Source organism: Octopus sinensis, linkage group LG7 (genome assembly GCF_006345805.1).
Source record: "Octopus sinensis linkage group LG7, ASM634580v1, whole genome shotgun sequence".
Lineage (NCBI taxonomy): Eukaryota > Metazoa > Mollusca > Cephalopoda > Octopoda > Octopodidae > Octopus > Octopus sinensis.
Window position 1 is genome coordinate 37,974,628 of NC_043003.1, and position 13,834 is coordinate 37,988,461.

At 37.3% G+C, this 13,834-nt stretch overlaps 1 protein-coding gene and 1 non-coding gene across 2 annotated transcripts in view; both read right to left on the reverse strand.

The window, feature by feature from the left end:
- The window catches only part of LOC115214275 (flocculation protein FLO11), an 85,014-nt gene extending 75,213 nt beyond the window's left edge, over positions 1–9,801 (reverse strand). Inside the window, exon 1 of the mRNA XM_029783420.2 lies at positions 7,480–9,801. Coding sequence (XP_029639280.1) covers positions 7,480–9,493 — 2,014 coding nt within the window. The 5' untranslated portion in view covers positions 9,494–9,801. The remainder of the gene's footprint in view (positions 1–7,479) is intronic.
- On the reverse strand, positions 3,502–3,604 carry LOC115214591. The gene has a single exon (XR_003881927.1). It is a non-coding gene; the product is annotated as a U6 spliceosomal RNA (small nuclear RNA).
- Positions 9,802–13,834: the final 4,033 nt, after the last annotated feature.

Below are 13,834 nucleotides of genomic sequence, written 5' to 3' on the forward strand. Positions count from 1 at the left end.
TTGCGTCCTTGAGCAGAACACTTTATTTCACATTGATCCAGTCCACTCAGCTGTCAAAAAATGAGTAGTACCTGTATTTTAAAAGGGCCAGCCTTATCACACTCTGTGTCACGCTGAATCTCCTTGCGAACTACGCTAAGGGTACACATGTCTGTGAAGTGCTCACCCACTTGCACATTAATTTCATGAGCAAGCTGTTCTGTTGAACCTTGTTATTGTAACCGACAGAGTGCTCCTACTCTTTACAGCAGTGAGCTGTACCCATTTAAGAGACAAATTTATAGCTACAGGATATAATGAGCCTCTACTTCTACTGACTCCATCAGATAGTGAAAAATGTACCACATATCCTGTTAGTGTGCCATTTTCACATCAGTATGGCTTTCAAAGCTAATAATTTCTGTAATCACTTCAACTCACAAGAATACTCTGGTTGTTGAAGTTTGCACGATCTACCTTTAATGTACAAGTAGCATTAAGATACTCTCTGGTTTGAAGAAGACAAGAAGACACTAAGAGTTGATTACATTGACCCAAGTATTTGATTGTTAGTTTATTTAGCATAACAAACCTGTTAGAGTTAAATGCCACTGATGATACAATTTTACCTATCAAATATAGCCTTGCCATCACCTGTGCTGGCTTGCTTCAGTAGATTCCATTGAACCTTGTAGTGTATGACCAACTGAAACACTTGGTGCTGCATTGATATTTTTTCCTTTCTCCCCACCTTTTTTTTTGTTTTTGTTTTTCTTTAGTAAAATATATTCCTTTTCATATTCTGAATAAAATGTACTCTAAACCAATAAATATACTAAAACCTTTAGACAATAAAAGTGACTTCTATGCGTTCATTAAACCTAAGAGTCCAATATACTAACAACTTTAGCCAACAAAGAGATTATATGGTCACTAAAGTTACTAGTTCAACATACTAACACCTTTAGCCAATAAAGAGGCTTCTATGTGGTCAATCAACTGGTTACAGACAGTGACCAAATGTTCCTCAAATGACACCCCACCATCTTAAAAAAAGCCAAAAAAAAAAAAATGGTTGGCATCAGGAAGAACATTTGGCCATAAAATACTACTTCAATAAGTCTCATCCAACCCATGCCAACATGGAATTGTAGACATAAAATTGATAATGATAGTATGTGTTAATGTATGATGTGCATTTATAATTACTAGCAATGAAATCTTGGAAAAAAAATCTGATGTACACTGTACAATGACTTTCTTTTAGTATCATGATATAAGGAAAAAACAGGTGTTCAGTCAGAGTTCTTTTTTTTTTTTTTTATTAATGTATAAAATACATTGAAAAGATGCAACACATCCTAAATGATAGTAAAAGCAATTTGAAAATGACCATTGCATTTTACTGGTGTAGGCTGTAAAAATGCACCACATTGTGGAAATCACCTGATCACTTTTCTGTTTCATGAAAAACAGTCTATATTCAATACAAATAAATGTTATACATAATTTGTTCATCTTTTTAAGGTTGGTGCTTGTAATGAAAATTTAGACAAGGAATTCATGAGGTATAAATTGTAGATACATAGAAGGACATCATGATTTGTAGGATGTTTAACTATAGTAGTTTCCAAGTAATGTTTGTCCTGGCTATGACATTAAACTGCATCTCATAATGGGGCCCTAGTTTAGGAGTTCCAAGATTTTGAAGAGTGTGGAACCACTTCTTAGCAACTATTGTTCCTAATTCTATGCTGACCCGGAGTAGGGTTCCAACTATGGGCTAATTAGCATGTTATGGAAGAAGCTCTTAGAATGAACCCTCATTGCCTTGTGAGTGCCTTGGGAAAGGGAAAAGGTTAAAGGAATCAATCTTGACAGCAAGTCAAGGGGTGGAGTCTTTCAGATAGTCTGGTGCCCTCTTTGACACCCTTCTGGTGGGCAACTCCAGAGTAGAAGGAGCTCTCCAGTCCTATAAAGCAATTCACTAAAGAAAAAGGCTATTCCAATGTAAAACGGACAGTTTACTGGTTACTGCAGCTGCCTTAGCCCACTGAACCACACTGGTTAGACCTCTAAGTCTAAAGAATGAGATCAGATTGCATGGACTGACTCTCCTTTTAAAACTATTAAGTGCAAGCAGAAGAAAAAAAGCCTTGCAGCATCAAAGATAGGTTTAGATAGCCACTTGAGGGCATGCCACTCTTCCTTGTGATCTTCAGACATGAAGCAAAACTGCCATCATGCATACGTAATACTTACGTATGTATGTATGTATGTATGTATGTATGTATGAGTAAGATTCAGTTGAATCAGGTACTTAAATTGAGGCACCTTGTTAGATTGGAATAATATACATACACAATATTATGTAAATATCAAACTAGGTACAGAAGTACCAACCGAATGATATTCATGCAGTGTATGTAGACAATTAGACTCGGCTGAATAAATAGATCTGCTCTTGAGTTATTCAGACATACACATTATATTAAATATACAGTCCATAATATTTACAAAGGGCAAATTCCAAGACAGGTGAATAAAATATGAATGAGTAAAAGTAGAGGTACAGGTGTCAATCCATGTAATGTTTCCATTAATCAATTAAAGAAGTCGTTAAAAACAGCCATAATGGATTGCCACCTGTACCTCTACTGTTACTCATTCATATATATACATATATATATATATATATGTATATATAAATATAATAAATATATATGTATATATATATATATTTCTATATATCTTACAAGTCATGATGAATTATATTACAAATATTTGAAATGTGTATTACAGATATACACTAAAGTACTCTGATACAACTCTACTTCTTACTCATACTAAGATCAGCAAGAAGAACATATATGTAGTTATTTGACCAGCTAGAAGCAACAGTAAAATTCCTTCAAATGACATCCTACTGCTTCAAGAAAAATAAGAAGGACACATTGAATTGTGTAGATCAAGCTACATTATTCCTGAAAGCAAAATGGGATTGTCACATTGAAAGTCTTTGATCAAGTTACTAAAGCTAGTTGCAAGATTACCAAGCAGATAAGGTATTGAATATTGGTTATGGTTACTACAGTAACAATACAGTGTGGGTTATCAGTAAATTAATATTATGCATATAGCTTTTACTTGTTTCAGTCATTAGATTGTGGCCTTACTGGAGCACTGCCTTGAAGAATTTTGAGTCAAATAAATCAACCCCAGTTCATATTTTTTGTTAAAGCCAATACTTATTCTATCAGTCTCTTTTGCTAAACTGCTAAGTTACAGAGATGTAAACACACCAACACCGGTTGTCAAGTGTTGACAAACACAGATACACACATATATGTATATATACATGATGGTCTTCTTTCAGTTTCCATCTTCCAAATCTACTCACACGGCTTTGGTCGCCTGAGGCTATAGCAGGGGACACTCACCCAAGGTGCCATGCAGAGAGACTGAACCTAGAACCATGTAGTTGGGAAGCAAGCTTCTTACCACACAGCCACACCTACATCTAAAAATATGGAATGCTTCATGAATTTGCATGTCATTCTGGCACAGAGGCCATGCTAGTCTTCTCTGTATTGTTCCAGTTTTAGTATGTGTACTGCTGAAGCATAAATTTAATGTCATTGTGAAATTAGAGTACATGGTCCTTTTAGGCAGTGTGGACTGAAGATTGAATCAGCTATTAACTGGTACTTGATTATATCAAACCTGGGAAAAATGAAAGATAAATTTGATCTCAGTATGATTTGCACTCAGAATATAGACAGTCAGTATTTATTTCAGCTCTTTACATTCTGAGTTAAAATCAAGTTGAGGTCAACTTAACCTTTCATTGTTCTACAGGTTGATGAAAGAGAGTACAAGTGAAGAACTATGTTCAATAAAATAGACTGTTTCTTTCCCATTCCTTTTGTGCCTGGTATTGTGCCTGTGTTAGAAATTATTATTACTTAATAGATTGCCATATGTACATTAAACAGTAAGATACAAAATGATGACTTTATTCTTTTATTTGTTTTTCAGTCATATGACTGTGGTCATGCAGGAGAACCGACTTGCATATTTATTTTTAATACGTTCCAGTAGATTCATCATCATCATCATCGTTGTTGAATGTCTGCTTTTTATGCTGGCATGCACTGGATGGTTTGACAGGAGCTGGACAGCCAGAGAGCTGTCCAGGCTTCAATTATCTGTTTTGGCTTGGTTTCTATGGCTGGATGCCTTCCCTAATGCCAACCACTGGCATGGATGGTTTTTATGTGTCACTGGCACAGGTGCATTTTATGTGGCACCACCACAAATGCATTTTATATGGCACTAGTACCTGCAAGACAAAGACCTCTCGGCTGGGAAAGGGAGTGAGGACATGGCCATATAAAAACATACCTGTCCAATGTGATATGTTAATCACTGCTGTGTTCATCACAGGAAAACAGTTTCTCTTTTATGATGAATATGCACAGGTTCATAACACACTTAATTCATAGTATATATGATTTTGGAACAACTGGTGTTTCAACACCTTTGTGTTTCATCAGCCAGAAGCAACCCCAGACCAATGAATCGAACAAGAGCCTATGGCCTTGTTTATAATTTCAGTGCGCAAACTGTTTGCTAATCCATGTTGGCATTGTTATATGTATGGGGAATAGCATTGATCTCTTTTTCCTTAACAGTTAATGTTAAGTAGCCTTCAGTTACTTATTAAAATACAAATATGTATCTTGGTGTAAACTCATTTGTCTAATGGTACATGGTAAACAGTATGACAATAATTATTACAGTACCAGTATGAATCATCATTGTTGTCGTTTAACATCCGCTTTCCATGCTAGCATGGGTTGGATGGTTTGACTGAGGACTAGCAAGCCAGAAGGCTGCACCAGGCTCCAATCTGATCTGGCAAGGTTTCTACAGCTGGATGCCCTTCCTAATGCCAACCACTCCAAGAGTACAGTGGGTATGGGAGCCAGTCAGGCGGCACTGGCAATGGCCACGCTCGAATGGTGCTTTTTACATACCACCAGTCCCTTGCCTATCCTCATTTTGTCCCCTTCAAACACCAGAACCTACATTAATCCTTTGATACCAACCCACGAGAAATCATCCCTCTATACTAGTATACAAAGTCATATATTAATTAAAACCTTCTACCATGCTTTTATGTAAGGTGCTTTTGTTAAGTTATGATACAAACACCATTTTGATAATGAGAGTTCTTAATAATTTCCAAAATTAATTGAAAGGTTATGTGCCCCACCTTTCTTTGAATTACAATATAAAGAGAAAAATGCTGCAAATATATATATATATAAAAAAACTAGCATAGTGGTGTCCAGATTCATCTTTATAGTGCAACCCTAGGAAGGTTTGTATGTTGATTATAGGTTTCTAATACACCAGAAAATCGTGACACATACAGCTCAATGGGTTTAGTGTGAAGTCTAAGAGAACAACCCTGATTTCCTAACTTCTGTTCCCTTAAAGCTACATTAAAAAGAGCTTAGGGAGTAAAACCTGAAGAATCGGGAGATAGGATAGTTAAGGCAGTTGGTACTATTTCCAACCAGTAACAATGGTGGTGCCAGACTGCATTAGCACTTGTGCTTGGACTATAACGGCGTTGTTGTTGTTGTTTATTCTCGTGTTGGCTCTGATCGAGCAAACCCACGATCAAACTCGTTCTAGTCACGACTATCAAATTTTATTTTCTGGAATAGTGTACTTCGGGTTGCCTTATCTGATGGCCGCTTTATTAAAACAGTAGGATAAGGGGTTTTGTGCTGCTATACCAGGGTTGGGAGAAAATGTGGTGTGAGTAGAAGCCTAATGGATACTATAACATAAATCTCTTCATAATTTGTAGCGTGATACAGAAAGATGCCAGATAAGCAACAGCACACTGCCAAGAAAAAAAAAACAACAAAAAAAGGGAACGTCAGAGTAAGACAAAAAAATCTATAAGCTATGTAACGAAAATATCTATAAACTATGGCATAAAGATAAATAAATATGGGTTGCACAAAAATAATATATATATATATATATTTCCGCTTCTAAAATGCTAATAAAATAAAATAATTAACATTATCCCAAGGTATTTTTAGCAACTTTTATAGCAGGAGTTATTTCTCTTGACTTCCGCCACCTCATCACCCAATGATGAGATGCAATGTTATGTTTGATGAGACAGATGTTTTCTTTTATGGAGTCTAGTTTTTACGCGCAAAATCGAGCGATGAAGCGTTAAAAATTATAGAGAAATAATTAGATCAATTATCAGAATAATGTTTACTCAAAGTAGCAGGTGTTTGTGTGAGAGGGGTATATAAAGTGTACGTAAAAGAATAACAGGATTACAAGTTTAACCTCATCATCATCATCAGTTTTAGATTCATCTTGCTATGAGTCAATGGGTTGGACATGTTTGCACTACAACATCCGTTCCGCATGCAATGACCCCACACCAGCTATCTGTTAAATAACACACACACAAGAAAGAGAGAGAGACGAAGTGCTCAGCATAAGTGGACTTTGATTAGTCTTTTGACGTAGCAACAGAACTGGTTGCTCTAAAAATCCTTTCGTTGTCAGGTATGCGGGGCCAGTGCAATGTGCATGACAGTAAGCCAAACAAGACAATCTCTGTGTAGTTGCTCGACCTGCTAGAAATACCAGTCAAACATCCCTCAAATTACACCGTCACTTTGAAAAAGGGAGAGCACATTGCATAATGTAGTCCTACATACACAATGCCACGAGGGGATGATGATCATGGCTGAAACATCCATCTACTGATTCAGGGTTGATCTGGTGTTAAACATTAACAGGACTGAAGCGGCCGACAGAGAGTAGAAAGTGAATTGGTCGGGGTTTAGAACCGATGCTGCATGTTTACAAAGCCAATGGTAGAATTATATAAAAAAAAATATGTCAAATAAACTCGTAGAATGAATAACTTCTTACATTCAACAAGCCTAGCATTTAAGGAGTCGATAGCGAAAGGGGGGCGGTTGCAAAGCCAACAATTTAATCAATTGTTCGGATCACAGAGATTTATAGTGACTCAATTTTGTGAATATTTCGCAACCGCGTCTCTATAAGCATCCACAAAGCATGATATCGGTTATTTGTGAGTGAATGAAACTTAATAAATCCAATGCGCTGGTTAACATGTGTAAGCCATTCAAACAACACAACTATTGGTTTCACACCAGAACATATTAATATGTTTTACGGAAAGAAAAAGAGATAGAGGGGCAGAGTAACGCTGAAAAACATTGTTGTTGTTTACGTGAACAATGTCAAAATCACTACCGCCCTCCAACAGAAACCAAACACCTTTATATTCCGCTTGTTTTCTTCACTCTTTTCTAACCGATTCATAGAAGCATGCTAAGATGCACGATAAAAAGGGTTTCCAATAAATATTATAAAGCTTCCAGTAACAAATTGAAAGTAAATAGATAAAAATCAACTTACCATATTTTACATTGTTCCACATAGACATGAGTTTTGATTTGACTTTTTCAAGGTTTTCCCCTTCAGATTGGCCATTACTAGGCGAGGGGTCTATTGAAGTACTTGCAAATTCACTAACTGACATAGAACGTCGGGCAGGTACACTACTGGCACGGTGGCTGCTCCCACTACTTGTAGGTATCTTACTACGACTCGGTCGGTCAGCTGTATAGTAGACATGTTCTTTGGAAGAAGGGCGGTTGGGTTTTTCTTCCACACAGAACACCTCTTCACTGGAACCTTTCATTTTCTTGTCATGGCTTTTGACTTTTCCTCTATTGTGACTGCTGGATTTACTTGAATAACTTCCATAATCGCTCGTGTTACCGGCGCTACCATAACCACTATCTTTACTAAAACTACTGTAGTTACCTTTGTAATCAGTATACGCGGTGTTACTACCAAGAGTGTGGCTGTAGTTTGTGTGTTTTCTATTGCTACTCGTGTCGGTACTTCTAAGAATAGGACTAGTGTTGTAACCACTTCGAATATCAGCAGCGATATCGTGGCCGACTCTGTGCTTACTTGAAATCCTATATGTGGGTTGAGAATCCCTTAACTGAACAAGTTTTTGGTTGGTTTTATAAAAGTTTTGAATAAAACTATTATCAATGTTACTTATGTTATGTTTATCGCTTGAGGAAGATCTGTGTTTCGTCTCCCCAGACGGTTTAGGAAGACCGTCTCCGGCAACATTACTGAATGATGTGGTCCCACGAGTATAGGAAGTTAAATCATTCGGAGGTTTTTGATCCGACAGTAAATAAGATCTGTGTTTATCAGCTTCCACAATATTTTTGTAGTTGGTGTTTTTGCTACTTGTAACGGTAGTATTAATCGTAGTGTTAGCTGTAGTTGTTGTTGATAATGATGATGTGACATTACAAGATTGCTTATTGGAACGGGCTCGGGCAGCAGCTGATGTCCTGGTTGGAGGGAGCACGATATCATCTTTCCTTCTGGTATCCAGATATGGTGATGCTGGCGTAGCACGGGCCGGGCTGCCTGGTCCACTAGATGATGGAGATGGACATGAAATTGAACGTTCGGTGACAAAAGGGGCTGGACTGGGGAAGACTGGTGCAGACTTAACATTGCCACTACTTCCATCCACTTTTTTCCTTGTACTTCGAACATGAGAATCAATGACTATGGGAGATGGAGGCAGAATTTTCTTGTGACTTCCTTTAGCAATATCGCTTGCGCTGCCAGGAGGACTGCCCGAGACAGCTGTATTATGACGAGAAGGGGATGATGAAGACGATCGACTACTTTGTCCACTGTTCGATCGGTGACGATGAGGGCGGTGTTGGTGAGGTGAGGATGGAACTGATGGAAGAATGCGTTTAGTCGAAGAAGGGGTATGCCTCGGGGAAACCTCCACAGATGACGTCGGAGAATCAAACGAAAGTGGATTTCGAACCAGTTCGGGTATTTCATCCGCGTCGGTCACTCCAGTGCCATGATAGGCTTTACCTTGTTGGCAATGATGAGACGACATTCGACTGATATATTTTTTACTCTGTGCAGGGCAGCTGGAAACATAGTCAAGAGTAGACGCATCCGTCGCTTCCTTGGGAACAGGTGACGAAGAGTGGTGATGCTGATGATGTTGGGAACGATGACGGGGGATGTGATTATGTAGTGAGACATCTTGCTCAGGCGCTGGTGTTTGCATCTGTTTCTTTTTCTTCTTCTGCAGCTGTTGCGGTAGTTCTCGATGCTGATCTGTATTGTAAACGCCGCAATCAGCACCTTCTTTAGTAGCCTTCTGCCTCGTTGATGTAGGTGAAGGTGAAGGCGAAGACGACAAATGTCTTAGGGGTGAACAGGGTCCAGACGTCCCAAGTCCAGTATTACCAGCAGTGCAGATAGTTGCAGTAGTGTTACGAACTACAACCGTAGTGCCAGTGGCGGCTGTTAGTGTTCTTGCTGCGGTTCGGGAAGAGGATAAAGCAGCATTGTTATCTGTCATTGTCCCAGCAATGATTCAACCATGGCGCCGCAGTACGTAAGACTTCTTCTTTGTAATTCAAATACAATGCTTATGCTTCCTCTGCTTCTTCTTCCTCTGGTGTAATCTTAATAAGAAGCAGAACGTGGATACTTCCTTTGTAAAATAAACATTAGTTGCAATTTATCAGAGCGGTTGTAAAGAAGAAACCACTCTTTGACATACACACATACGAGAAAGGGCAACTAGCACCGCTCGTAGTGTTAAAGAACGAACACTATTTCTGATTTGACACACACGCACGCACTCACTCACACTATCAATCACAAAGAGAAAGCAGACGGTGGTTTTTCCAATAAAGTGGATTGGAAAGGCGAAACGAAACGGATATAAATATGCTTTTACATGATTAAGTATACATATATATTTATGTATATAAATTTATTTGTATAAAGAACAATCGAGAAATTGTCGGATACTTTATTCTTCCTATTTTCCATTCCAATTTTGTTTATTAAAGTAGATTCCAAAATTACGAAACGAAACTATCAGTTTCCTCTATATAAATACGCACATACACAATCAGAAATAGTTATCACTTAATTGTATTTATATATTTATGCGGAGTTAAAAGTCTTTTAGACTACACCTATAATTTTTTTTTATGTATGCATAACAATATGAAGGTGTAGCAATATTTTTATTTTTATTTTAAATCTTCGTGAGAAATATTTGTTTTTAATTACATTTTCCTTTAGCTGTTCTAGGTTCTATAACATAAATACAAAACATACAAACGAAAAGAAATTTTAAAAAATACGAGAACTGCTACGCACACACATATACGAATATGAGAGCGTGCATGAACATTAATTTAATGTATTTAAATATTATAAATAAAAAATATACGTGTGTGTGTGCGTGCGTGTGTGATACTTGTGGAATTAACTGAAATAGTAATACTGTGAGGCAGATGTTGTTTCTACGGTAGGGTCTTATCAGATCAGGACAGCTTGTGACAATCACGAGATGTAGTCCTTCCGTTCAAAACAAATTGTCAACAAACAAGGAGGTATAACTAAATAACAAGAAATCTTCTGCTTGCGAAAATAATGGCATTTTAGTTTGTTATGAAACGATACGTTGACAAAATGTTAAAAAGTGGTTAAAAACCCTTTAAACATAACTGAATTTCTGAATAATAATAATGATAATGATGATGATTTCTTTATTAACCATAACAGCCGTTGTAATTATCTTGAAAAATAGAAAGTATTGTCGTAAAAATCAATAAAGGCTACTTGAATCTTCGACTAAAAACAAAACCATCACAACAGATAAAATGTGTTCTATATTACTATTATCAATTCCATTCATATCTAGAATGTATTATAAGAATTGATTCTTGTACTTGAGTGGTATTTTATGTTATCAACCCCGCCCTAAAAGGATGAAAAGCAAAGTTGAACTCGACGGGATTTCAAGTCACATGTTAGAGAGTAGAAGTTTAATTTAATAGCAGTTTATTGAATTTTTCTATTTATTCGTCCAGTTAGTTTTGATGTATAGAGAAAGAAGGTGGAATTGTAAAATACTTTGACGTGTGTATCAATAACTGACGTTAGCGTTAATGAATGACAGAGGTAGTAAAGCGTCAGACGAAATGCATTGTAGTATTTAGTTACATCCCTTTATACTCTGAGTTCATACCCCGTCAATGGCCAATTTGTCATTCATCTCTCCAAGGTCGCCATAAATAAGTAACATTTGTAAACTGTATCGATTCAATCGATAACATTTTCTTTCGTATATCGTAGCATTTTTTTTTTAAGTAATTAATAAAACAAAACAAAATCAGTCGTTACAAGATAGGGAGTTATTTAACCCCAAGTATTGATCCAACACATAATATGATCGAAAATATTCAAATTGTGACGATCCGTCTTTTATTTATTTATTTATTTATTTATTTATTTATTTGACAGTGAATTTACAACTTTCTTTTTAAGATAACGTTGCGTGATTTGGGAAGAGTTCAACTGTTATTTGTAGCAGATCGAGTGATACTACCCCCACATATTTTTCCTTGAGGCCCAAGCCAGCTCTGACCGAGCAGACAATTGATCAAATGAGTTCCAGCAGCGACTATTTCGGTGTTTTGTAGTTGTTTTTATATTCTAGGATCACTTTGACCAACATTTCCCCTCTTTTTCTGGGCTTTAGGATGCGATTTGAGAGAATTTAGCTACCACTTCTAGCAGGTCGAGTAACTGTCTAGAGGCTTACCCACGGGCTAGAAAAGTAAAGATTTAAAAAATAATTATTAGGCACAGCACTAAATTCCTTGTGGTATTAAATGTCATTCTTTTGTATTCCAAGTTCAAATCCCTTTGGGGCCAGCTTTACCTTTCTTTCCTCAGGATTGATAGAATAACTGAATAATTGATTCAATCGATAATATTTTATCTTATTAAAAAGATGACTGAGTAACCAATCATTAATCAATATTAAATTTATTGATCCATTCATTTAAATGTTAAAAAGAGAAGTTGATTTTTTTTTCTAGCTCAGTGCCAGCCTTGATTAAGCTGGCACTGTGTGACTAACTCATTACTTTTTTTTTAATGATAATGTATGTACATATGTAACACGTATGCATATGATACATATATAATTCAAAACCACGTTAAATACAAATCCAAGACCGAAGGAAATGCAAACGTGAGTGAAGAAAGAAAAAAAGGACAAAAAGAAGGAAAAAGAAGAATGAAAGAAAAAGAAAGAAAAAAAACATCAATTCAACCCAAATGCTTCAATTGGTCACACATCACAAGTTTCAATGAAACCTACTGCAGCAAGCCAACACACTCATGGCATTACTGCAGGCAATGGCTAGGGTAAGGTGTTGAAACAGCTAGGTAGCCTCATGGGCATCACCTGACATGGGCATCAGTAAGGCAATGACAAGAACATTGCCATTAGCAGCCCAGCCCTTCCAAACATCTCACACTTCACAGGTTGGAAGAAATAGTTCACTGACAAGTCCCGATACTTAATGATTTTGTTCCATTCAGCTATGGAAGCAGTAACCCTCCCATTTAATGCAGCATCCAGGATGTGGGAGGGAGCAAAAGAGTCACAGATTGTGACATTCCAGATAGGGCACATACCTCTTACCCAGACCAGAGACAAAGGGTAAGACCATCTGGTCTCTTCACACATCACTTCTAGATAATCCTGCTGGCTCCAGAACCGAGGAGGTATCAACCCAAGCCAGAAAAACAAAAGTATCTACTATTACATTATCCAATTCCTGATTTTTTTTTTTCAAGACAGTTAGGCGTGATTTGAGGGAGATTTAGCTGCTATTTCTTGCAGGTACTAATAACATCTTAGTGCCCCCCTTGTTGGCTCGTAACAGATGAGTAGACTGTATATCATCATAATCATCAAGAACATTATCATTATCATTTAACATAGGTGTAGGAGTGGCTGTGTGGTAAGTAGCTTGCTTATGAACCACATGGTTCCGGGTTCAGTCCCACTGCATGGCACCTTGGGCAAGTGTCTTCTACTATAGCCTCAGGCTGACCAAAGCCTTGTGAGTGGATTTGGTAGATGGAAACTGTAAGAAGCCTGTTGTATATAATGTATGTATATATATATATATATGTGTGTGTGTGTGTGTGTATATATGTTTGTGTGTCTGTATTTGTCCCCTCAACATCGCTTGACAACTGATGCTGGTGTGTTTGCATCCCCGTAACTTAGCGGTTCAGCAAAAGAGACCAATATAGTAAGTACTAGGCTTACGAAGAATAAGTCCTGGGGTTGATTTGCTCGACTAAAGGCGGTGCTCCAGCATGGCCACAGTCAAATGACTGAAACAAGTAAAAGAGTAAAGAGTATCCACTTTTCCATGCTTGCATGACTTGAAAAGAATTTGTTGAGGCTGATTTTTCTATTGCTGGATGCCTTTCCTGTAACAACCCCTCACCTGTTTCCAAGCAAGGTAATATTTCCTCATGCCTAGAAAAGTTTTTCACAAAAGACTAGAAATGAACAGCCTTGCTTGTATGATGATGATGCTGATGATGCTTTACAACCATGTCATAACCCTCCTGCTTGCCAGCTCTTGTTAAACCATACACCTTATGTCAGCATGGAGAATGGATGTAAAATGATGGTGAGGAACATGATAATGTAATATCTCAACAAGGGTACACACACAAACACACACACCTGCACATACAAGCATACATATACAGTTATTTATACCTCTGGTTTCTTTCAGTTTACATCTATCAAATCCATTCACAAGGGTTTGGTCAGTATAGAGCTACAGCAGAAAACACTTGCCAA